Source organism: Equus przewalskii, chromosome X (assembly GCF_037783145.1).
Source record: "Equus przewalskii isolate Varuska chromosome X, EquPr2, whole genome shotgun sequence".
NCBI classification, from domain to species: Eukaryota; Metazoa; Chordata; class Mammalia; order Perissodactyla; family Equidae; genus Equus; species Equus przewalskii.
The window spans coordinates 54,509,156-54,537,107 of NC_091863.1; the positions used below are offsets into that span (position 1 = coordinate 54,509,156).

Sequence of the window (27,952 nt, forward strand, 5' to 3'; positions counted from 1 at the left end):
ACATTGGAATCTTGATAGGGACTGCTTTGTATAATTCAACTAATTCATTCCTATGCAACATATCTCTGGTCATACACAGCTGATAGTCCACTCATTTACAAACTCTTTCCTATGTGATACACTCCTTTAGAATGCAGTATCAGTGAGAAAAGTTTGTCAGTTTTAAAGATAGCAATACAGGAAATGAGTGACAAATAGCTATAAGGCATGTAAAAAATAGCAAAATAATAAAAGTAAGTCCCTCTTTATCAGTAATTACTGATAAAAAAACTTTATCAGTAATGGATTAAATTCTCCAATCACAAGGCAAAGATTGGAAGAATAAATAAAAAAACAGAATCCAACTATATGCTGTCTACAAGAGACTCACTTAAGATCCAAAGACACAACTAGGTTGAAAGTGAAATGATGGAAAAGGATATTCCATGCAAACAGCAACCAAAAGCAAGCAGGGGTGGATAAAATAACATCAGACACAACTGAATTTGAATCAAAAAAGATTACAAAAGACAAAGAAAGACAATATACATTAATGAAAGGTTCAATACAGGAAGAAGATATAACAATTATAAATATGCACATATGTAATAGACCATCAAAAGACCATCAGTTTGCGAGAACTGAAGGTAGAAATAGCTCTACAATAATAGTTGGAGATTTCAAGATCCCATCTCAATAATGGATAGAACAACACAACACAAGATAAGTAAGGAATAGAGGATTTAAACAACATAATAAACCAACTAGATCTAATAGACATATACAGCACAGTCTACCAATAATAGAATACACGTTCTTCTCAAGTGCACATGGCACATTTTCCAGGACAAACCAAATGTTAGGCCACAAATTTAGTCTTGACGGAGTTTAAAAGATAAATATCAAACAAAGTATCTTTTCTGGCCACAAAAGGATGAAGTTAGAAATTAATAACAGCAGAAAAATTGGAAAATTCAGAATTTGTAGAAATTAAACAATACACAACCAACCAATGAAGGAAACTAGAAAATACTTAGGGATGAATGAAAATGAAAACACAAAACACCGAAACTTATGGGACACAGAAAGAGGTGAAATTTATAGCTATACATGCTAACATTGAAAAAGAAGAAAGATCTCAAATTAACAACTTAACTGAACAACTTAGGGAATTATAAAAAGAAGAACAAACTAAACCAAAAGCTAGCAGAAGGAAGGAAATAATAAAATTAGATCAGGAATAAATGAAATAAAGACTAGAAAAACAAGAAAAAAATCAAAGAAACTAAGATTCGGTTTTTTGAAAAGAAAATTGACAAACCTTTAACCAGATTAACTAAGAAAAAAAAGACTCAAATAAACAAAATCAGAAATGAAAGAGGAGACATTACAACTGATGCCACAGAAATTAAAAGGATTTTAAGAAGTACTATGAAAAATTATACACCAATAAATTGGATAACCTAGAAGAAATGCATGAATTCCTACAAATATACCCTCTACCAAGCCTGAATCATGAAGAAATAGAAAAATTGACAAACCTACAAGTAGTAAAGGGATTGAAGCAAAAATCAAAAACCTCCCAACAAAGAAAAGCCCTAGACCTGATGACTTCACTCACAGATTCTACCACATATTTAAAGAATTAATGTCAATTCTTCTCAAACTCTTCCAAAAAATTGAAGAGGAGGGAACTCTTCCAAAGTTACTTTATGAGCTCATTACTCTGATAGCAAACATAGAAAAAGACACTACAAGAAAAGAAAACTACAGGCCAACATCCCTGATGACTATACATGCAAAAGTCCTCCACAAAATACCAGCAAGCCAAATTCAACAACATATTAAAAGGATCATGCACTATGACCAAGTGGTATTATTCCTGGCATGCAAGGATGGTTCGACATACATAAATCAGTGTTATATATCACATTAACAGAATGAAGGATAAAAATCACAAGATCATCTCCACAGATGTAGATAAATGATTTGAAAAATTCAACACCCCTTCATAATAAAAATACTAAACAAGATAAGAACAGAAGGAAACTATCTCAACATAATAAAAGCCACACATGAAAAACCCGTAGCAAAATTCATATTCAATGGTGAAAGACTGAAAGCTTTTCCTCTAAGATCAGGAACAAGGCAAGGACGCCTACTTTAGCCACATCTACTGGAAGTCCTAGCCAGAGAAATTAGGCAAGGAAAAGAAATAAAGGGCATCCCTCCAAATTGGAAAGGAAGAAGTAAAATTATCTCTGTTCACAGATCATTATATGTAGAAAACCCTAAAGATTCCACAGAAAAACTATTAAAACTAATAAATGAATTCAGCTAAGTAGCAGGACACAAAGTCAATACACAAAAACCAGTTGCATTTCTATACACTAACAATAAACAAACTGAAAAGGAAGTTAAGAAAACAATTCAGAGGCCAGCCCTGTGGCTGAGTGGTTAAGTTCATGTTCCACTTTGGCAGCCCAGGGTTTCGCGGGCTCGGATCCTGGGTGCGGACATGGCACCACTCGTCAGGCCATGCTGAGGCAGTGTCCCACATAGCACAACCAGAGGCACTCACAACTAGAATATGCAGCTATGTACTGGGGGCTTGGGGGAGAATAAAAAAAAAAGAGAGAGAGATCTTGTCAAGATGGCAGCGTAAGCAGACTCTGAATTCATCTCCTCCCACGAACACAACCAGGTTACAACTATTTTTGGAAAAATTACCCTGGATAGAAAACTGAAAACTGGATAAAAAGAACCCCCACAACAAAGGACAGTCCTGACTAAGGTGGAAGAGGCAGAAATTCCTGCTGGAGAGGAAAAAAGCCACCTTTGGGAGCAGCGGAGCTTCTCAGTTGGCCAGGCTGGAGATACCCTAAGGTACGCAGCCCTCCCTGGAGGAGTGAGGTCCGGAGCGGGGTCTGAGACTGCCAACAGCATCCTTCAGACTCAGCACAGAGATAAGGGTCTTACCGTCTGGCTTCACTGGCTATTAACTGCAGTGAGGATACCCCCAGAAAAGCTATCACCCCAAAGCCCAAAAGACCCAGGTCTTAAAGGGCTCATGCACAAACTCATTCATTGCAGCAACCTAAAATCACCAGAGAGAAGGCTGACAGTCCTTTGGTGAAACAAGACTCCCCTGGTGGGCTCTGGGGGCATCTTGGTGAGAGGAGGGACCTCTCCAGAGACTGAGACACTGGTGGGGGCCATTGTTCTGACCTGGTCCAGGCGTGCTGACACAGACCCTGGTGGGCGCCATTGAGCTTCTTCCCTTGGCCTGTTAGCCCAGGGGTCTGCCACGCCCACTAGAGCACAGATTTAATCCAGTTCAGCCAGGGCAGGCAGCCAGCCCTAGGAACTAAGGACGTGCTAAGGACGGGCTCCACCCAACAGCAAGCCCTCAGGCTACTTTTTGGTGTGCATTGACTGGGTGCCTTGATCCTCTACAGGCAGGCAAGGGTGTCCGCCTCTGTGCAGCAGGGCCTGTATGAGTACCAGGTGAACTGTGGGGGGCATTGGTGGAGAGGTGGGAGCCTCTGCAGTGTGGTGTCAGGGCGTGCTCCAGGGGGTTGGGAAGTATGCACAGACCAGGACTGTGTTGACAGTGTGTGTGGTCCCGTGGTGGGTGAGGCTTATCAGCAGCAGAAGACCTGTGTTTCACAAATAGCCATAAAAAGGATCAGCCCCACCTTCCAAAGCCTGAAACAATTGAGTGCTCTCCCTGCCTAGGGCCAGCCCTACTCAACTGCACTCCTAAGAGAACTGAGAACAGCCTTGTGGGCCTGATGCCTATCGCAACTGTAAGTCCCTGAGACTAGCAACCAGCTACAATGGGTACTAACCCAATTAAGAGGAAAACTGCAATAGGAGTGTGCTGATAGACTTTATAGCAAACAGTGCCGAGGCTCCCCAAACTGGATTTACAAACAGCTGGCCAGCAGTAAGAGCAGCTCTGCCACAGCAGAAGGACACAAGTAGCCCACAAAGGGGTCACCCCTGGATCATTTGGACTGGTAACGAGAGGGAAGCACACTGCTGGGCCTCATAAGGCAACTCATACATAAGGCCACTTCTCCATGATCAGGAGACACAGCTGACTCACCTACTACATAGAAATAAGCACAGAGAAAGAGGAATAATGAGGAAACAAAGGAATACTTTCCAAGGAAGGGAACAGGACAAAACCCCAGAAAAAGGACTAAATGAAACAGAAATAAGTAACCTACTCAACAAAGAGTTCAAACAAAATATCATAAGCATGCTCACAGATATTGGGAAAAGACTGGATGAACACAGGGAGCTCATCAGCAAAGAAGTGGAAAGTATAAAAAAGAACCAATCAGAAATGAAGAATACAATACTGGAAATCAAAAATTCACTAGAGGGACTCAATAGAAGAGTAGAGGATGCAGAATGATCAGAGCTAGACAAAAGACTAGAGGATATCACCCAAGCTGAACAGAAAAAAGAGAAAAGAATTAGACACAATGAGAACAGTCTAAGGGAACTCTGGGACAACATCAAGCATGCCAACATTCGGTATATAGGTGTCCCAGAAGAAGAGAGAGACAAACGGGAAGAAAATTTATTTGAAGAAATAAAAGATGAAAATTTTCCTAACCTAAGGAAGGAAACAGACATCCAAGTACAGGAAGCACAGAGAGCTCCAAACAAGATAAGCCCAAAGAGGCCCACACCAAGACATATTATAATTAAAATGTCCAAAATTAAAGATAAAGAGAGAATCCTAAAAGCAGCAAGAGAAAGGCCACAAGTGACATACAAAAGAAAGCCCATAAGGCTATCAGCAGACTTCTCAGCCAAGACCCTACAGGCGAGAAGAGAATGGCAGGATGTATTTAAAGAGCTAAAAGGAAAAAACCTACAGCCAAGAATACTCTACCCATCAAGGTTGTCATTCAGAATGGAAGGAGAGATAAAGAGCTTCCCAGACAAGCAAAAATTAGAGTTTATCATCAAGAAATCAGTTCTACAAGAAATGCTGAAGAGACTTATTTAAGTGGGAAAGTGATGACCACAAATAGAGATAAAAAAATTATCAAAAAAAATAACAGCCAATAAAATCACTTGTAAAAGCAAAAATATAGTACAGGTGGCAGATCAACTACCTGTGAAGATAATATGAAGGTTAAAAGACAAATGTACTAAAATCACCTATTTCACTGATAAGAGGGTAATGGATAGACACACACTAAACAAGAGACTATGATTTCAAAAACAAAATGTGGGAGGAGGGGAGTGGAAAAGTAGAGCTTTTAGAAAGAGGTCAAGCTAAAGAGTCTATCAACTCTATATAAACTGTTATATATATAGAATATTGAATAGGATCCTCATGGTAACCACAAATCAGAAACCTATAATAAGTAAGCAAAAAGTTAAGACAAAAGAAATCAAACATATTACTAAAGAAAGCCATCAAACCACAAGGGAAGAGAGCAAGAGAAAAAGAAAGGAACAAAGAAGAACTACTAAAACACCCAGAAAAAAAGTAACAAAATGGCAATAAATATGTATTTATCAATAGCTACTTTAAATGTCAATGGACTAAATGCTCCACTCAAATGCCATAGGGTGGCCATTTAGATAAAAATACAACACTCATGTATTTGCTGCATACAAGAGACACACTTCAGACCTAAAGACACTCACAAACTGAAAGTGAAAGGATGGAAAAAGATATTCCATGCAAATGGCAAAAAAAAGAAAGCGGAGGTAGCAATACTTATATATCAGACAAAATAGACTTTAAAACAAAATCTGTAACAAGAGACAAAGACGGGCACTACATAATGATAAAGGGAACAATCCAACAAGAAAACATAACACTTGTAAATATCTATGCACCCAACATAGGAGCACCTACATATATAAAGCAATTATTAACAGACATAAAAGGAAAAATAGACAGTAACAGAATAATAGTAGGGGACTTTAACTCTCCACTTATACAAAAGGATAGATCATCCAAACAGAAGATCAATAAGGAAACACTGGCCTTAAAGGACACAGTAGACCAGATGGACTTAGTAGATATATATAGAACATTCCATCCAAAAACCACAGGATACACATTCTTTTCAAATGCACATGGAACATTCTCCAGAATTGATCACATATTAGGCCACAAAATAAGTGTCAATAAATTTAAGAAGACAGAAATAGTACCATGCATCTTTTCTGACCACAAAGGTATGAAACTAGAAATCAACTACAGAAAGAAAACTTGAAAAGCCACAAAAATGTGGAGATTAAACAAAATGCTACTGAACAATGATAGGAGAAATCAATGGACAAATCAAAAAATTCCTGGAGACAAATGAAAATGAAAATATGACATGCCAAAATCTGTGGGATACAGCAAAAGCAGTTCTAAGAGGAAAGTTTATAGCAATTCAGGCCTACTTCAACAAACAAGAAAAATCCCAAATAGAAAATCTAAAAGCACATCTAAAAGTACTGGAAAAAGAACAAATAAAGCCCAAAATCAGCAGAAGGAAGGAAATACTAAAAATCACAGCAGAAATAAACAAAGTAGAGACTAAAAAAACAATAGAAAAAATTAATAAAACCAAATGCTGATTCTTTGAAAAGATAAACAAAATTGACAAACCCTTAGCTAGACTCACCAAGAAAAAAAGAGAGAAGGCTCAAATAAATAAAATCAGAAATGAAAGAGGAGAGATCACAACGGACACCTCAGAAACACAAAAGATAATAAGAGAATACTATGAAAATCTATATGCCAACAAATTGGATAATCTAGAAGAAATGGATCAATTCTTAGAAACATACAACCTTCCAAAAGTGGACCAAGAAGAAGTAGAGAATTTGAATAGACTAATCACACGTAAGGAGGTCGAAACAGCAATCAAAAACCTCCCAAAAAATAAAAGTCCAGGACCAGATGGCTTCCATGGTGAATTCTACCAAACATTCAAAGAAGACTTAATACCTATCCTTCTCAAACTCTTCCAAAAAATTGAAGAGGAGGGGAGGCTTCCTAACTCATTCTACGAAGCCAACATTATCCTGATACCAAAATCAGACAAGAACAACACAAAAAAAGAAAATTACAGGCCAATATCACTGATGAACATTGATACAAATATCCTCAACAAAATACTAGCAAATCAAATACAACAATACATTATAAAGATCATACATCATGATCAAGTGGGTTTCATTCCAGGGATGCAGGGATGGTTCAACATCCACAAATCTACCAACATGATACACACCACATTAACAAAATGAGAATAAAAATCACATGATCATCTCAAGAGATGCAGAGAAAGCATTTGACAAGATACAGCATCCATTTATGATAAAAACTCTAAATAAAATGGGTATAGAAGGAAAATACCTCAACATAGTAAAGGTCATATATGACAAACCCACAGCAAATATCATTCTCAATAGAGAAAAACTGAAAGCTATCCTTGTAAGAACAGGAACCAGACAAGGATGCCCACTGTCACCACTCTTATTTAACACAGTATTGGAAGTCCTAGCTAGCAATCAGGCAAGAAAATCACGGAACAAAAAGAAATAAAAGGGGTCCATATTGGAAAAGAAGAAGTGAAACTGTCACTTTTTGCAGACGACATGATTTCATATATAGAAAACCCTAAAGAATCCACTGAAAAACTTTTAGAAAAAATAAATGAATACAGTCAAGTCAGAGGATACAAAATCAACATACAAAAGTCGGTTGCGTTTCTATACACTAACAATGAAGTCGCAGAAAGAGAAATTAAGAATACAATCCCATTTACAATTGCAACAAAAAGAAGAAAATACATAGGAATAAACTTAACCAAAGAGGTGAAAGATATATACACTGAAAACTGTAAAACATTGTTGAAAGAAACTGAAGAAGACACAAAGAAATGGAAAGATATTCCGTGCTCTTGGACTGGAAGAATTAACATTGTTAAAATGTCCATACTTCTTAAAGCAATCTATAGATTCAATGCGATCCCTATCAAAGTTCCAACAACATTTTTCACGAAAACAGAACAAAGAATCCTAAAATTTATATGGAACAACAAAAGACCCAGAATAGCCAAAGGATTCCTGAGAAAAAAGAACAAAGCTGGAGGTATCACATTCCCTGATTTCAAAACATGCTACAAAGTCATAGTAACCAAAAGAGCATGGTACTGGCACAAAAACAGACACACAGATCAGTGTAACAGAATCGAGTGCCCAGAAAGAAACCCATACATTTATGGACAGCTAATATTTGACAAGGGAGCCAAGAGCATACAATGGAGAAAGGAGAGCCTCTTCAATAAATGGTGCTGGGAAAACTGGACAGCCACATGCAAAAGAATGAAAGTAGACAATTATCATACACCATGCACAAAAATCAACTCAAAATGGATTAAAGACTTGAATGTAAAGCCCGAAACCATGAAACTTCTAGAAGAAAACATAGGCAGTATGCTCTTCAACATTGGTCTTAGTAGCATGTTTTCAAGTACCATGTCTGACTGGGCAAGGGAAACAAAAGAAAAAATGAACAAATGGGACTACATCAAACTAAAAAGCTGCTGCACAGCAAAGGAAACGATCAACAAAACAAAAAGACAACCTAACAACTGGGACAAAATATTTTCAAACTATATATCAGATAAGGGGTTAATATCCAAAATATACAAAGAACTCATACATCTCAACAACAAGAAAACCAACAACTCAATTAAAAAATGAGCAAAAGATGTGAACAGAGATTTCACCGAAGAAGATATACAGATGGCCAACAGGCATATGAAAAGATGCTCAACATCATTAGCTATCAGGGAAATGCAAATCAAAACTACAATGAGGTATCACCTCACTCTGGTCAGAATGGCTATAATTAACAAGACAGGAAACAACAAATGTTGGAGAGGATGTGGGGAGAGGGGAACCCTTGTACTCTGCTGGTGGGAGTGCAAACTGGTGCAGCCACTATGGAAAGCAGTATGGAGATTCCTCAGAATTTTAGGAATAGATCTAGCATATGATCCAGAAAATAAGGAATAGATCTACCATATGATACAGCTATCCCACTGCTGGGTATTTATCCAAAGAACTTGAAAACGCATAGGCATACAGATACCTGCACCTCTATGTTCATTGCATCATTATTCACAATAGCCAAGACTTGGAAGCAACCTAGGTGCCCATTAAGGGATGAATGGATAAAGAAGATGTGGTATATATACACAATGGAATATTACTCAGCCATAAGAAATGATGAAATCTGGCCATTTGCAACAACATGGATGGACCTTGAGGGTATTATGCTGAGTGAAATAAGTCAGAGGGAGAAAGTCAAATACCATATGATTTCACTCATAAGTAGAAGATAAAAACAACGACAAACAAACACATAGTAATGGAGATTGGATCGGTGGTTACCATAGGAGAAGCGGGGGAGGGCAAACGGGATGATTAGGCTCACATGTGAGTGGCTAGACTATAATTAGTTTGTGGGTAGTGAACATGATGTAATCTGCACAGAATTCGAAATATATTACGATGTACATCTGAAAGCTATATAATGTTATAATCCAATGTTACTGCAATTAAAAAATAATAAATAATTAAAAAATAAGATTGGCAACAGTTGTTAGCTCAGGTGCCAATCTTTTAAAAAAAAAGAAAACAATTCAATTTACAATAGCATCAAAAAAATACTTAGGAACTAACTTAGCCAAGGAGGTAAAGAACTTATACAATGAAAACTATAAGACATTTCTACATAAAATTAAAGAAGACATAAATAAATGGAAATACATTCCATGTTCATGGATTGGAAGACTGAATATTGTTAAGATGCCAATACCACCCAAAGCAATCTACAAATTTAATGCAATCCCTATCAAAATCCCAATGATGATTTTGCAGAAATAGAAAAATTCATCCTGAAATTCATATGGAATCTCTGAATAGCCAAAACAATTCTGTAAAAGAAGAACAAAGCTAGAGGACTCACATTACCTGATTTCAAAACTTACCACACAGGTACTATAATAAAACCAGTGTGGTACTGGCATAAAGAGAGACATACAGAGCAATGGAACAGAATAGAGAACCCACAGGGCCAGCCCAGTGGTGCAGTGGTTAAGTTCACACATTCCGCTTCTCAGTGGCCCGGGGTTCACCGGTTTGGATCCCGGGTGCAGACATGGCACCGCTTAGCAAAAGCCATGCTGTTGTAGGCATCCCACATATAAAAAAACAGAGGAAGATGGGCATGGATGTTAGCTCAGGGCCAATCTTCCTCAGCAAAAAGAGGAAGATTGGCAGTAGTTAGCTCGGGCTAATCTTCCTCAAAAAAACAAACAAACAAAAAGAATAGAGAACCCACAAATAAACTCCTGCATATATGGTTAAATGATCTTTGATAAGGGTGCCAAGACCATTCAATGGGGAAAAGACAGTCTTCTCAACAAATGATGCTGGGAAAACTGCATATCACATGCAAAAGAATGAAGTTGGACCTTTACCTTATATCATATATAAAAATTAACTCAAATGGATCCACGACCTAAATCTAAGACCTAAAACTTATATAAACTCCTAGAAGAAAACACAGGGGAAAATCTTCATGACATTGGATTGGGCAATGATTTTTTAGATATGCCACCAAAAGAACAGGAAACAAAAGAAAAAATACATAAATTGGATTTCATGAAAATTTTTAAAAATTGTGCATCAGCAGACACTATCAACAAAGTAGAAAGGTGACCCTCAGAATGGGAGAAAATATTTGCGAATCACATATATGATAAGAGATTAATATCCAGAATACATAGAGAATCCCTAAAACTCAACAACAAAAAAGCAAACAACCTGATTAAAAAACGGGCAGACGACTTGAATAGATATTTCTCCAAGGAAGATATACAAATGGCCAAAAATCACATGAAAAGATGGTCAACCTCACTAGGCATTAGGGAAGTGCAAAGCAAAACCACATGAGATACCACCTCGCACACATTAGAATGGCTACTACCAAAAGAAGAGAAAACAACAAGAATTGGCGAGGATGTGGAGAAATTGGAACCCTTGTGTACTGTTAGTGGGAATGTAAAATGGTATAGCCACTGTGAAAACAGTATACTCAAAAACTTAAAAATAGAATTACTATATTATCCAGCAATTCCACTTCTGGGTGTATACCCAAAAGAACTGAAAGCAGGTTCTCAAAGAGATATTCTTACCCCTGTGTTCATAGCAGCATTATTTACAATAGCTAAAATGTGGAAGTTTGATCTTCCATCAGCAGATGAATGGATAAGAAAATGTGGTATAGGGGCCGGCGTGGTGATGTAGTGGTTAAGTTTGAGTGCTCCGCTTCAGAGGCCTGGGCTTCACAGGTTCGGATCCCGGGTGCGGACCTAGTACCACTTGTCAAGCCATGCTGTGGTGGCATCCCACATAAAGTAGAGGAAGACTGGCACAGATGTTAGCTTGGCCAAATCTTCCTCACACACACACACACACACACACACACACACAAAACGTAGTATATACATACGATGGAATATTCTTCAGCCTTAAAAAGGAAGGAAATTCTGACATATGCTACAACATGGATGAACCTTGAGGACATTATTCTAAGTGAAATAAACTAGTCACAAAAAGTCAAATACTGTATGATTCCACTTATATGAGGCACCTAGAGTAGTCAAATTCATAGAGACAGAAAGGAGAATGGTGTTTGCCAGGGGCTGTGAGAAGAAGGTAATAGGGACTTATTGTTTAATGAGTAAAGAGTTTCAGTTTTGCAAGATGAAAAGAATTCTGGAGATGGATTGTGAAGATGTTTGTAGAATATGAATGTATTTAATACCACTGAAGTGTATACTTAATGGATAAGATGGTAAATTTTATGTTGTGTCTATTTTACCGCAAAAAAAGAAAACTAGAAAAATAGTTTTATTGGAACACAGCCACACACATTTGTTTACGTATTGTCCATAGCTGCTTTTGCAGTATGACAGAGTTGAGTTGTGACAGAAACTGTGTGGCCCACAAATCTAAAATATATACTAGCTTGTCCTTTAAGAAAAAGTTTGCCACTCTGAATTGGATGAAACAGGTGGCATGCCTACAAAACCTGATGGTGCCGTAAACTGGGAGAAGTAGTTAATACATTGCATGATAGAATTGAAATTCACAAAGATAAGAACAAGGGAAAAAAACAAGGCTGTAACAATCAGATTGAAACTTAATAGCTTATAAAGTATGTGTAAGATAATAGAAAATATTGCTCTCCACCCCCAGTTCTTAGCACAGAGCTCCTAAAACCCTTGCAATTTCCTAAGTGATAAGAACACTAGGGGCATCTCTTATTCTAATATTTGGTTTTTGACCCTGTTCCTGACACAAAGCTTCTAAAACGCTTGTACATTCCTTAATGATAAGAGCACAGGAGCATCTTCTGTACTATTGAGGTGACTCTGGGTGGGCTCCTGGATGGCTCCTACATGGGGGCTGGTCACCAGAAAGACCAAGCCATGATTAGAAGCTTGGAATTTTCAGCCCCATCCCCACCATCCTCCAGAGGGGGGAGAGGCACTGGAAATGGAATTAATAATTGATCATATTTATGTGAGGAGGCCTCCATAAAATCCCAATAGTGCAGGGTTCAGCGAGCTTCCAGGCTGGCAAACACATCCACACTGGGAGGGTGCTGCACCCAACTCCACAGGGACAGAAGCTCCTATGCTTGTGATCCTCCCAGACCTCGCCCATGTATCTCTTCATCTGGCTGTTCATCTGTATCCTTTATCACATCCTTTAATAAACCGGTAAATGTAAGTGTTTCCCTGAGTTCTGTGAGCTGCTCTAGCAAATTAACAGAACCCAAGGAGGTTGTTGGAATCTCTGATCTATATCCAGTTAGTCAGAAACACAGGTGATATCCTGGGCTTGTGACTGGTGTCTGAAGTGTGTATGTGTGGGGGGGGAACTCTTGTGGGACTGAGCCCTTAAACTGTGGGATTTGATGTTATCTCCAGGTAGATAGTGTCAGAATTGAGCTGAATTGTAGGACATCCAGCTGGTGTCACAGAGACTTGCCTGGTGTCTGGAAAAGTCTCTACATATTTGGTGACCAGAAGTGAAATGTTTTGTTAGTACTAAAAGAGACTCACAGGAAAGAAACACACGTGAGAAAAACAGAAAGTAGGGAAGAACTAGGTTTTTCCCTACAATAGGAGAGAAAAACTGAGGTTTTTTTCCTTTTAGTATGGCTATTGGGTACTTATTCAACCAAAAAAGTAGAGGATGTGAAATTCAGAGATTAAGAGCAATTGATATTGTAAAGATCTAGTTTTGTAAGCCAAATAAACTCACTACATGATGTGCCCGCCAGAAAAGAGTTAATTTAAACATTGGCTGCATTAAGGAAACAGAATCTACAACAGTGCTGTCCAGTAGAACTTCCTGTGATAATGGAAATGTTCTCTATCTGTGCTGTCCAATAAAGTAGCCATTAGCCACATGTGGCTACAAAGACCTGATATATCTAGTATGACTGAGGGTCTAAATTTATAATTTTGTTTAATTTTAATTAATTTAAATTTAAATAGCCATGTGTGGCTAGTTGCTACCATATTGGATAGTGTATGTTTAAAAGATTTAGAACATGAAAGGTATATATAACTGTTGATTAGATCACATCTAGAGTATTGTGTTCATTTCCAGTTAGCATACTTACAAACTGGACGTGACATCCAGGAAGTGATCATATTACAAATGATGTTAGAATGAACTGAGGGAGAGTTGTCGAGTAAAAGATTTAGATGTTGCCATATGGCAGAACTAGCAGCCTTGGAAATTACTGGAAAATATGTATCAATTCTATATGAGGAAGAATTTTGTGCCCCAGCTTTGTAAAAATATAATCATCATCATCATCATCATCCCCTCCTACATAGGTATTCCAGAAGAGGCTGAATGACTTCTCATCCAAGAAGTCCTGTGTCAGGCAGATTAGTCTATAACAACAGTTGGCAAACTATGCCTGTGGGCCAAATCCAACTAGCCACATATTTTTGTAAATAAAGTTTTTTCAGAACACAGCCACTTCCATTCATTTATAAATCGTCTATGGCTGCTTTCACACTAGAACAGCAGAATAAAGTAAGTGTGATAGAGACTTTATGGCTTACAAAGCCTAAAATATTTACTACCTGGCCTTTTACAGAAAATGTTTACTGACCTCTGGTCTAAAATAGTGGTTCTCAGAACCACCTGGAGAACTAATAAAGAATACAGAGGTCTGGGCTTGTTGTAGTAAGGTAGGACCTGACCTCTATACTTTTATCAAGTTCCCTAGTGATTATTTTTTACAACAGTTTTATTGAGGTATAATTCACATACCATACAATTCATCCACTTAAAGTATACAATTCAATGGTTTTTAGTATATTCACAGAGTTGTGCAACCATCACCCAATCAATTTTAGAACATTTTCATCATACCAAAAAGAAACCCCATATCCATTAGCAGTCACTCCCCATTTTCCCCCAACTCTCACAGCCCTAGGCAACCATTAATCTACTTTCCGTCTCTATAAATGTGTCTGTTCTGGAAATACGACATAAACGGGATGAAACAATATGTGGTCTTTATGACAGGCTTCTTTCACTTAGCATAATGTTTTTAAGGTTCATCCATGTTACAGCATGTATCAGTACTCTGTTTCTTTTTATCGCCAAATAATATTCCATGGTATGGGTATACTACATTTTGTTTATCCATTCGTCAGTTGATAGACATTTTGGTTGTTTCCACATTTGAGTATTAAGGATAATGCTGCTATGAACATTCATATACAAGTGTTTGTATGGACATACATCTACTCTTTAACTCAGGAGTGGAATTGCTGGGTCATATAGTAACTCTCTATTTAACTTATTGAGGAAGTAACAGACTGTTACCAAAGTGGCTGAACCATTTTACATTCCCATCAGCGGTGTAAAAGAGTTACAATTTCTCCACATCCTTGCCAATATTCATTATTATCTTTTTTTAACCCTCCTTTATTTATTTATTTATTTTTTAAAGATTTTATCTTTCCTTTTTCTCCCCAAAGCCCCCTGGTACATAGTTGTGTATTTTTAGTTGTGGGTCCTTCTAGTTGTGGCATGTGGGACACTGCCTCAGCATGGCTTGATGAGTGGTGCCATGTCCGCACCCAGGATTCGAACTGGCAAAACTCTGGGCTGCTGAAGCAGAGCGCGCGAACTTAACCACTCAGCCGCAGAGCCAGCCCCGTTATTATCTTTTTGATTATAGCCATTCTAGTGGGTGTGAAGTGGTTTCTCATTGTGGATTTGATTTTCATTTCCTTGATGGCTAATGATGTTGAGCATTTTTTCAAGTGCTTGTTCTCCAGTAATTCTGATGCACACTGAAGTTTGAGAACCACTAAGAGGTCTGTAATACTTTAAGGTCCTTTTTCACATTAATGATCCCATGAAGGTAGAGCCAGAGGAGTATATCACTTGCAGAATGGCACTTGCTCATGCATTCCCGTTCCACATGACATGGGCCTGCAGGTTAACCTAGTTTAATTCTTGTTTTATAAAGCCCTATCTTATTCCTTTTTTGTTTGATTTATTTTTAAAATTTTTAATATAAATTTTTAAGTTAACTTGACTATTGATTGTGTAAATCATCAAGCAAGCAGTTCCATTTTCTAATTTGATTGGCACAATGGCAAATATTGTGCTCTGTGAATACAGATGGATATATATACATATATATATAAATGGAAACTTGAGAAAAATGTTAGTCTTTAGAGAAAAGAAAATCGATTCTTCTGTACCTATCATGATCCATCAGCAGTTTAGCAATGTTCAGACAGACATCTAAAGACGCGTCAAGATGTAGTGTTTCCATGACAGCTAACAAAGAGAAAAAGTGAAATAATCATATCAGTTTCATTTTGGAGGAAGCTTAAAAGCTTAGCTATTTTCAATAATTTTCCTCTGTTCAAAATCTACTTTCTAAATGTTTGTAATATACCATGACTTGCCTCACAATTTATCAAAATCTTTTTATAAAGTAATATATCCAATGAAAGAGAAAGTGCAGTGAAACAGGCACTTCTATATGGATGACAAAATAACCTGGTACGATCCCTTTGAAAAGCAGTTTAGCAATATTATATGCTAAGAACACAGTGGTTAAAAGCTTAGGATCTGAAGTCAGATGGACCTATATTTGAAACCACTTGCCACTTGTATGGCCATAGACAAGTTATTTAGTTTTTCTGCATCTTAGTTTTGTCTTCTGTAAAATGGGGAATATATCACCAGTCTCTTAGGGTTGTTGAGAGGGTTACATGAGATAATGTATGTAAATTACATAGCAAAGCACCTAACACTTAATAGGTATTCAATATATGACAGCTGCTATTATTATTATTCCCTTTAATTCAGAAATTATACTTCTGAAAAATCATCTGAAATAAATATGGAAAAATATTTATGAACAAAGATATTAAAAGCAGTGTAGATTATTATAATAATAAAAAGGAAATATACTCTGAGTGTCCACTATAGAGTAGTGATAAACTATTATGCAACCATTAAAATTGTTGAATATGAAACAACATAAAAAATGGATATGCACTAATATGAAAAACATTTATAAGATTAGTAAGTGAAAAATCAGAAAACAAATGCTGTGTGTACTATATGGTCACAATTCTATAAAACAAGTAAGTTAAACTAAGATAAAAACATTACTGAAAATAAATCATCAAATTGCTAAAAAGTGATTGTGTTTAGATTAATTATTTATTCAACAAACAACTAATGAGTGTATTCTCTGTGCCAGGAAGAGTGCTTGGTGTTGGGAGTTCAGCAGTGGACAAACACACACAAAAATCCCTGCTGTCAAGGAACTTATACTCCAGTGGATGATGAGACTATGGATACTTTTAGTATTTTCCAAATATTTCCTTAATGAGTATGTGCTACCCTTTCATAATTAAAAAATTTGTAAATTTTTTAATTTCTACATTTTCTACCACAAAAAATATCAGTGAAATTCTAATGCCAGCAGTTAGGTTGACCATTCTGAGTAAAGTACTTTCACTAGGAAAGAAACGAACAGACTATAAAAATGCAAGTTTCATACATTCTCTACAACAAAATAAAAGATAATTTTATTATTTTAAACTATAGAAAACTTGGATTCAGGAAGTCTCCTAATTTGTAATCTGACACTACAACTTAAAAATTACTCTGAATATCAAGAGTATCTAGACGGAATGACATAAAAACAATCTAGGAGTAGAGAAGAATAATTTTATTTTAAACTCTGCTTCTTATCTACATTTTGATAAAGACTACAATGGGGAATTCTAGTCCAAAATTAATCAACCTCAAATTAGGTGACTCCAACAATCTCTCTGGTCTTCCCATATTGTATTAGTTTGAGTAAGCCTCTTCCTTTAATTGGTTAATTGGGTTGTTTATTCTCCTAGTGCAAATAAGTAGAGTTGTCTTCCTCATTCCCAACATTTTCCAACCTGTGTATACTGAGATGATAGTTATCTAGAGATGAAAAATCCTCTATACATTTCAGCTTCTGAGGTCTCTTATTAATTGGCTAAGATTCTAGAGGTCACAGAGAGTTTCAGCAGTACTAAATTAGCACTAAAGTTAGAGCTACTTCCAAATTTGATTATTGTCCAAGTTATTACAAAATGTTATTATTTACTGGATAATCAGTTATTATACTAACATATAATTTTATATAGTAAAAGTAACGCAGCTCTATAATGCAACTATATTTTTATATAGTACAAAAATTAAAACATGTACACATTAAAAGAATTTAGAGTAAACTATTTTTATGACTAAACATAATTGAAATACTGTTAAGGAGCCAGTGTACCTAGATTTTTTTTGCCTCACTTTATATGGTAGTAATAACAGTAATAATAATGACTACAATAATAGGTAACGTATTTCACATTATGCATCAGGCATGGTGCTAAATGCTTTACATACATTTTCTCATAGGATTCTCAGAACAACACAATGAAGCAGACATTATTATTATATCTCTTTTAAAGACAAAGAAATTGAAGCATAGAAAAGTTAAGTGACTTGCCAAATGACCCACAGCTATATATCAGCTGTTTACTTTGTGATGTGTTCATTCTAGTCCATGAAGAATTTTGAAAAACAAATAGCAATGTTTACACAAGTAATTATAAAAAGCAGAGAATTACAAAGGCTTTTTCCATGGATAGGTAATCTTTCTTCATGGTAGTAGACAACTTCAGAAAAGTTGGACAGCTGCAATTCTCTGCTAGACTAAAAAAATCTGATAGCTTTTATTTAGCTCTTTTTTTTTACCACCTATGAAATTTGCTACTAGTCTCTCTTCTTTCTCTTTCCCTTTCTGACTGACAATCTTCTCCCTTTCCTACGTGATCAATTTTCTTCTCAGTCACATCAAATTATACCTTTTGTTAGTATACTACAAGAGATGTTATATGCAACAAATTGGTGGTGATGTTTCAAAATTGTGTGCTCTTCACACACAGAGACGATACCTTCAAGGAGTTCTTCATTAGCTATTTCACCCTTCAAGAGGATTTTCATCTTTAAGAAAAGCCCAGCTGGATGTGAATGTTCCTGTTTTAAACAAAGAAATCACAATAATATTAAAACTGTGAATGTAAAAGACAATTTTGAAGTAATTGCCTGTTTCATTCAACCACAGCAGGCATGACTCATGATCAAAGGAAACTAAAATTATAAAAGATCAGATCATAACATCCAGTCTATCCTTGAGGATATTTTCTGACATTGTATTCAATCTCAATGAAATAACAGAAGGAAAAGAACATATAAACATTTCCATTAAGTGGCAATCATTTAATGGCAAGGTCATTACTTAAACTGTGCGAATGTAAGGCCATATTCTTGTCTTGGTAAGCAAAATCCCAAATATCAGGTTTGTTTTCTTTTGAGCTTTTAATAACAACTAAGGTCCTTTGCAAACAATAATCGAATGAAATAAAAAACGTATTGTCTTTCCTAAAGGATATGCCTGTCCTACTTACTATAGTCTGGTTTTTCCAAGTCCTTGTAAGCTGGCCCTTAGCCATCTGTGATCTCTTGCCTGGTTCCACTTTTGCCTGACAGGGTACTTCTTTAAACAGCTGGCTAAGATCAAAAGTGCAGTCCATGCCCACAGGATAGAACTTTTCTCTCTACAAAGCCAATTAGCCTCTATATGAACATTATTCTCATTAGCTGCAAACTCTGCAAATAATTATAATCATTCATGTGTGACATGCCTTAAAAATGGAAAGTTAGGGAAAGTAAGCACTGGTATTAAAAGGGTTTACAAATATAGATGACATCAATACGAAAAATAAACTAAGGTTGCAAATTTTAATTTATTGCATTACCACCTTTCCTAATGGGCATGTTGAAATATGTCTTGGGTTCAATTTGCTTTTACCTGCAGAGATGTAAGGTCTTCCAGATCTTGACAGGATCTGTTTTCCTTGAATCTACTATACTCACACAAGTTAACATTCTGTTTTTCTCTTTGATTTCATACCAAACAACTCCAGAGAATGGACAACACTTTGCTTTCATTGTATCATCATCTATTCACTTCTATAAACATTTGCACTGTGTTTTCCATCCTTACTGTATCTTGAATTACACTTTCAAAAGTCATGACTGAGTTCCTGTTAAACCCATCAGCTTACTCCCTACCATCAATATCCTTGTCTTCTCTGTAATTTTTCTCACTGTTGTTTCTCACTCTTTTTCCTTACATTTTTGTTTGTTCGTTTTTTTCTTTTTCTTTTTACCAAATGGTTATTGGGAAACAGGATCCAGGTACAACAAATTTTCAACGCTAGTATTATGAATCCTGTTTTTCAGATGAGGAACCTGAGGCCCAGATGGAGTAATTTACCCATGGTCACATAATTGGTAAGTGGTAGAGTTGAAATTTGAATTCAGATCTCTCTGACTCTAAAGGCCATAATCCTTCCACTATAGTATGCTGCCTCCCTTGAAGCTCTTTCTACCCTTGGTCTGCCTATTGTTACACTGTCCAGTTCTCCTACAAGCTCCAAAGATAACATCTCCATTTTTTTAGTGTGAAGTGTATCATTCATTCATACACACACACAATTATATAAAACATATATGTATAGTTTACAAAATAATGATAAAACAAACACCCATGTACTCACCACTTGGGTTAAGAAACATAACACTATCACCACATTAGAGGCTTCCTATGTACTCTTGCCAATTTGCATCCTTCTCACTTCCCCACAGACGTAAACACCACCCTGAATTTTGTGCAGTAATTCCCTTGCTCTTCTTTATAGATACTCAATATATTTTTTAGTGTTGCCTGCATTTGAATGCCATTTAAACAAAATCATAATGTTAGAAATGCAGGCCCCACACCAAACCTACTGAATCAGAAACTCTGGGGGTGGGGCCCAGCAAATTGTGTGTGTGTGTGTGTGTGTGTGTCTGTTTTGTTTCAGGAAATGTGTAAAATCATTATTATTGATTTGCATTATGAAAAGTTTACATTTCAAGGTAAATTCTAGTACCTGTTTAGTAAGGTAATAAAAAAGGAAATTGTGTTTTATCAGGCACTCTAGATAATATTTATGCATAATAAAGTTTGAGAATGCCAACTGTATAGTGTTCTATTATATGACTATATCACAATTTATTTACCGGTTCTACTTTGGACATTTGAGATGTTTTCAACCCAATTTCTATCATAAACAATCCTGACATCAACTTTCTGTACACTTCTAGTGTACAAATGCAAGAACTTTTTTCTAAAGTATATACCTAGGAGTGAAGTTGCTTGGTGGTTGGATATGGTTAAGTTCAACTTCATCAAGTAATGTCAAACTGTTATCCAAAGTAGTAGTATCAACACTCAAAAATGTAGGAATAGAGGGGAACTTCCTCAATCTGATAAAAGACATCTACGAAAAATCCACAGCTAATACCATATTTGATGGTGAAATGCTGAAATCTTTCCCCTATGATCAGGAACAACACAAGGATGTCTGCTCTTGCCACTTCTGTACAACATTGTAATGGACGTTTCTTGCCAGGCAATTAGGAAAGAAAAAGAGATAAAAGGCATGCAGATTGGAAGGAAACTATCTCTATTTGCAGATGACATGATCTTGTATACAGAAAATCCCAAGGAATCCAATAAAAATTATTAAAGCTAAAAAAAAAATGAATTCAGCAAGTTTACAACATTAATATTTTAAAAATTAACTGTATTTCCAGATACTAGCAATGAGCAATCCAAAAGTAAAGTTAAGACAATAATTCCTTTTATAATAGCATCAAAAAGAATAAAATACATAGAAATAAATTTTTAAAAAGAGGGGTAGGACTTGTAAACTGAAAATTACAAACACTGTTGAAAGAAATTAAAGAAGACCTAAATAAATGGAAACACATCCCATGTTCCTGGATTGGAAGACTAAATATTGTTAAGATGGCAATAATCCCCAAACTGATCTACAGATTCAATGCAATCCCTATCAAATTCCCAGGTAGCTTCCTTGCATAAACTGACTAGTTGATCCCAAAATTCATATGAAAACACAAGAGATCTAGAATAGCCAAAACAATCTTGAAAAAGAAGGAAGTCATAGGACGCATGCTTCCAATTCCAAAGTGGTATGCCACTTTACACTGACATCAGTTGTGCATGAGAATTCCCAGTCTTCCACATCCTTGTCAACACTTGGAATTATCAGACATTTAAGGTTTTGCCAATCTGGTGGCTATTTTACTTTCTTTGGTGTATTCTTTTTATCCTCCTAGCCCTTTACTGTGAGTCCTTCCTAAGGTTCAGCTCCTATAAAACTAAATATTCCTTTTCCTACATTCTCCCCTTCAGGAATCTTATCCGCTTTCCAGGTTTCAAATATCCTCTCTTGGGTAAGAAAATTTGTTGCAAGACCTTTTTTTGGGTAACAACTTTATTGGGTTATAATTCACATATCATATAATTCACCCATTTAAAGCACACAACACAATGGCTTTTAGAATACACACAAAGTTGTTTAACTATCACCTCAATCAGTTTTAGAATATTTTCATCATCACAAACAGAAACCTTCTACCATTTAGTACTCATTTTTTATTCCCCTCAGTGCCAGTTACCCCAAGCCCTAGGCAACCACTATTCCACTTTTTGTCTCTATATATTTGCCTATTTTAGACATCTCATATAAACAGAATGATACAATATGTGTTCTTCTGTGGCTGGTTTCCTTCAATTAGTATAATGTTTCCAAAGTTCATTAATGTGTAGCATATATTAGCACTTCACTCATGTTTATGGCTGAATAAGGATATACCACATTTTGTATATCCATTCATCAGTTTATGGACATTTGGGTTGTGTCCATTTTTTGGCTATTGTAAATAGTGTTGCTACGAACATTCATGCACTAGTTTTTGTGTGGACACGTTTTCAATTCTCTTGAGTATATACCTAGGAGTAAAAGTGCTGGGTCATGTGGTAACTCTACGTTTAACTTTTTGAGGAACTGCCAAACTGTTTTTCAAAGTGGCTGCACCATTTTACATTCCCACCAGCAGTGTATAAAAGTCCTAATTATTCCACATTCACATCAACAATTGTTTTTGTCCATCTTTTTGTTATAGTCATCCTAGTGGGCGTAAAGTGGTTCCACATGGTGTTTTCAGTTTGCGTTTCTCTGATAACTAATGATGTTGGGCATCTTTCTATGTGCTCATTGGCCATTGGTATATCTTCTTTGGAGACATGTCTATTCAGATCCTTTGCTCCTTTTTAATTGGGTTGTCTGTCTTCTTATTATTGAGTAGTAAGAGGTTTTTTAATTTACATACCCTGGATACTAGACACTTATCAAATATATAATTTGCAAATATTTTCTCTCATTCTTTGGGAGGATCCCATGGGTTGTATTTTCACTTTCTTGATGGTTTCATTTGAAGCAAAAATTTTTAATTTTCATGAAGCCCAATTTCATCTAATTTTCTGTTTTTGATTGTGCTTTGGTGTCCTATCTAAGCACCCAAGACTTTCCCAATTTCATTGTACCAATAAATTTCAAAAATAACTTTGTGGAACAACATAAGCCTACCAAGTTTTTATTTATCCTCAAAAAAGAATATTTTTGCATTCCCACCAACAGTGTATGAGGGTTTCTTTTTCTCCATAACCTCTCCAACATTTATCACTTTTTTTTTTTGGATATTTTTGCCATTCTAACAGGTGTAAGGTGATATCTTAGTGTAGTTTTGATTTGCAAACTATCATAATCTTAATAAAAAGTTTTCTAAAAAAAGACTATTTTTGAATACTACTATCAGTTTCAGTTCCAGTCGAGGTGGAGTGTGACAACTATAGCCCATATCCTCCACTAATTACAACTAAAAACTCTGAACAAGATATACAAAGAACAATCTGAGGACTCTGGAAAGTGAACAAAAGCAGAAAGATTATAGTGAGGCATCAAAACATGGAGAAGTGAACTGGATGGGAGTGGTGAGTGTCCTGGGTTTTTTTCTCTTTTATCTAATGCTACAGAAAGTTTATCTTCTGCCTAATCTCTGAATGAAGCAAAAAAAAAAAAAAAAAAAAAAGATTGTCTGGATGATTTTTCTTTGGCCTGGAGAATTTTTAACAGGCTCTGCCTTCATGAAGATATGGAGTTCAAATTTATACTACTCATGTCGTCCAAAAACTGCCAAGCTGAAAAATCAAAATAAAAATAGCCAAAAGAGTGATACCTCTTCGACATCTGGTGAAGGCAAATAGAAAGCTTCTCTATAGGGCCATGCCCTCAATCCAGGTTGTACAGGATTCTAAAGGAGTAACACTAAAGACAAACTAACAATCCAAAATTACAAAGCACAGGAGGAAATATTTCATACTGAGCAAGATTCAGAAGTACTACGAACAGCAGGATCACATTGTTTCCAAGTAACTTGGCTGCATCTCATAATAAAGCTCAACAAGATCTATAGCATTATAAAGATATCCAGCACCCAACAATGTAAAACTCACAATATTTGGCATCCAATGAAAGACTATGAGACCAGCAAAGAGGGAGAAAAACATGATCCATAATGGGGAGATAATCAATTGAAACTGACCCAAAACTGACACAGATGTTAGAATTAGCAGAGAAAAAAGAGTAAGTATAACTATATTTCATATGCTTAAAAAGTTAATCAGAGACATAGAAAATGTAAAAATGGCCCAAATCAAATCTCTAGAGGTAAAAATTGCAAAATCTGAGATGAAAACCATGTGAGATGGTGTCAGTCCATTGGGGTTGCTATAACAAAAATGGCATAAACTGGGTGGCTTATAAATGATAAGTTCTGGACACTGGGAAGTCCAAGATCATGGTACCAGCAGATTCAGTGTCTGGTGAGAGCCCACTGCCTCAAAGATGGCTGTCTTCTCACTGTAACCTCAGATGGCAGAAGGGGTGAGAGAGTTTTCTCTGAGGCATCTTATATAAGGGCACTAATCCCAATCATGAAGATTCCACCCTTATGATATAATCACTTCCAAAGGCCTCATCTCCTAATACCACCACCTTGGTAGTTAGGATTTCAACATATGAATTTTGGGGGGACATGAATATTCAGTCTATAGCAGATGGGATTAACAAAAGATTAGACACTGCAGAACAAAAATTGATGAACTTAAAGTAATAGCAATAGAAAACAGTCCAAAATAAAACAAAGGAAAAATCCTTTTAAATGAAAACAGCATAAGTGAACCGTGGGACAACTTAAAACAGCCTAACTTAATGAGTAATTAGAGTCCTGGGGGGCAAGCAGAAAAAAAAATTTGAAAAAATACTGGAACTTTCCAAACATAATGAAAATAAATATCCCAGAGATCTGAGAAGCTCAAAGAGCCCCAAGCACAAGAAACAAAGAAAATTGCTTCAAAGTACATCATCATCGAATTGCTCAAAACCAGGCATAAAGAGAAAATCCAAAAATCAGCCAGAGAAAAAAAGACATGTTACATAAAAAAGAACAAAAATAAAGATTGCATCATATTTCTCATCAGAGATAATACAATGCGAAGACTATGGACTAACACCTTTAAAATTCTCAAAGAAAAAGAAAGCTGTCCATTTCAAATTCTTCACCCAGAAAAAAACCATTCAAAAACAAAGGGTATACCTCATACCCATTAGTATACCTACTATCAAAAAAACCCAGAAAATAACAAATATTGGCAAGGATGTGAAGAAATTGGAACACTTGTACACTGTTGATGGAAATGTAAAATGGTGTAGCTGCTACGGAAAACAATATAGTGGCTTCTGAAAAAAATTAAAAATAGAATTACCATATGATCCAGCAATTCCACTTCTGGATTTATACCCAAAAGAACTGAAAGCAGCAAATCAGATATTTGTATACCCACATTCACAGCAGCATTATTCACAATAGCCAAAGATGAAAACAACCCACGTGTCCATCAACGGATGAATGGATAAACAAAATGTGGTATATACATACAATGGAATATTATTCAGCCTTAAAAAGGAAAGAAATTCTGACACATTATGACATGGATGAACCTTGAGGACATTTTGCTATGTGAAATATGCCAGTCACAAAAGGACAAATACTGTTTGACTCACTTACATGAGGTATGTACAGTAGTCAAATTCCTGGAGACAGAAAGTAGAAGGGTGGTTACTAGGAAATGGGGGGAAGGAGGAATGGGGAGTTACTATTTAATGAGTACAGAATTTACATTTTGTAAGATGAAGAGTCCTGTAGATGGATGCTGGTGACAGTTGCACAATATGAATGTACTTAATACCACTGAAATGTACACTTAAAAATCATTAAGATGGTAAATTCTATGTTATGAAAAATTTAAAAATAAGAAAACAGGAATGGCTATGTTAATATCAGATAAAGTAGACTGTAGAGAAAAAAATTACTAGGAACAGAGAGACACATCACATAATGAGAAAAGGGTCAATCTACCAGGAAGAAATAATAACTCTAAATACATATGAACCAAAGAAAAGAGCTGAAAAATACTTGAAGTAAAAATTTGTGGAGGGCAGCAGCCCAGTGACATAGTAGTTGAGTTCGCATGCTCCACTTTGGTGGTCTGGGGATCGTGGGTTCGGATCCTGGGCACGGTCCTACACACCCCTTATTGAGCCATGCTGTGGCAGCATCTCACATACAAAATAGAAGAAGATTGGCAAGAGATGTTGGCTCAGGGCCAATCTTCCTCATTCCCCCTCAAAAAGTTAAAAATTTATAGAACTAAAAGGGGAAATAAACAAACCCACAATTATAGTTAGAGACTTCAATACCCCTACCTCAAAAATTCATAGAATAACTAAACAAAAACTCAGCAAAGAGATAGAAGAACTCAACAATATCATCAATCATCAGGATCTAATTGACATTTTTAGAACACTCCACCCAAAAAGAGCTGAATACACATTTTTTTTCAAGCGTCCACAGAACATTTACCAAAATATACTATATCCTGGGCCATAAAACAAACCTTGTTAAGAAGATAAAAGACAGCTTACAGACTGGGAGAAAATATTTGCAAACTACATATGTGACAAAGAAGTCTTATTTGGAATGTACAAGCAACTCTCAAACTCAACAGTAAAAAGTTGAACAATCCAATTTTAAAATTTTAAAAAGACAAGAGATATGAAGAGACATTTCACCAAAGAGGAGCACATGCAAAGGTGTTCAACATTATCAGCCATTAGGAAAGTATGAATTAATACCTATTAGAATTAATAGGTTTTAAATACCTATTAGAATAGCTAAAATATAAAAACAATGACAACACCAAATGCTAGCAAGAATGGAGAGAAACTGGAAATCTCATACATTGTTGGTGGGAATGCAAAATGGTACAGCCACTCTGGAAAACAGTTTGGCAATTTCTTAAAAACTAAATAGTTCAACAATTACACATCTACGCATTTATCCCAGGAAAATGAGAACTTATGTCCACACAAAAAACTATACACAAATATTCATAGCAGCTTTATTTATAATAACCAAACCTGAAAACAATCAAAATTTCCTTTAATAGATGAATAGTTAAACAAACCATGATACTATCCATATCATGCACTACTCAGCAATGAAAGAAACCAACTATTGATACACACAAAAACTTGGATGGATTTCAAGGGTATTATGCTAAGTGAAAAAAGTCAATCTCGGGCTGGCCCCATGGCCAAGTGGTTAAGTTTGCGTGCTCTGCTTCAGCAGCCCAGGGTTTTTGTCGGTTTGGATCCTGGGTGCATCAAGCCATGCTGAGGTGGCGTCCCACATAGCAGGACCAGAAGGACCTACAACTAGAATATAAAACTATGTAATGGGGGGCTTTGGGGAGAAGAAGAAAGAAAAAGAAAAGATTGGCAACAGATATTAGCTCAGGTGCCAATCTTCGGAAAAAAAAAAGCCAATCTCAAAAGATCACAAACTGTATGATTCCACTTATATAATATTCTTGGAATGACAAAATTATAGAGATAAAGAAGGGAATAGTGATTGCAAGGGCTTAGAGATGGTGGGGGTGGAGCAGGTATAGGTGTGAATATAAAGGGGTAGCATGAGGGAAATTGTTGTGTAATGGAATAGTTCTGTATCTTATTGTAGTGGTAGTTATATGAATCTATATATGGGATAAAATGACACAGAACTATACACATACTGTACCAATGACAATTTGCTGTTTTTGATATATTATAGTAATGTAGCAGGTAACCATTAGAGGAAACTTGGTGAAGGGTACATGGGACTTCTTTGTACTATTTTTTGGGGGGGGCATTAGAATTTTGTTCTGAATCCTAACCAT

General features: G+C 36.1%; 1 protein-coding gene across 3 annotated transcripts in view; it reads right to left on the bottom strand.

Moving 5' to 3' along the window:
* The window catches only part of TEX11 (testis expressed 11), a 364,622-nt gene that overhangs the window by 157,953 nt on the left and 178,717 nt on the right, over nt 1-27,952 (bottom strand). For all 3 annotated transcript variants that reach the window (XR_011535861.1, XM_070604036.1, XM_070604035.1), the window contains exons 12-13: nt 18,594-18,675; nt 15,846-15,924 (exon numbers count right to left, since the gene is read on the bottom strand). Coding sequence is in view for 2 of the 3 variants with exons in the window: in XM_070604036.1 (XP_070460137.1) it covers nt 15,846-15,924; nt 18,594-18,675 (161 nt within the window). In the remaining variant the exon portion in view is untranslated. The remainder of the gene's footprint in view (nt 1-15,845; nt 15,925-18,593; nt 18,676-27,952) is intronic.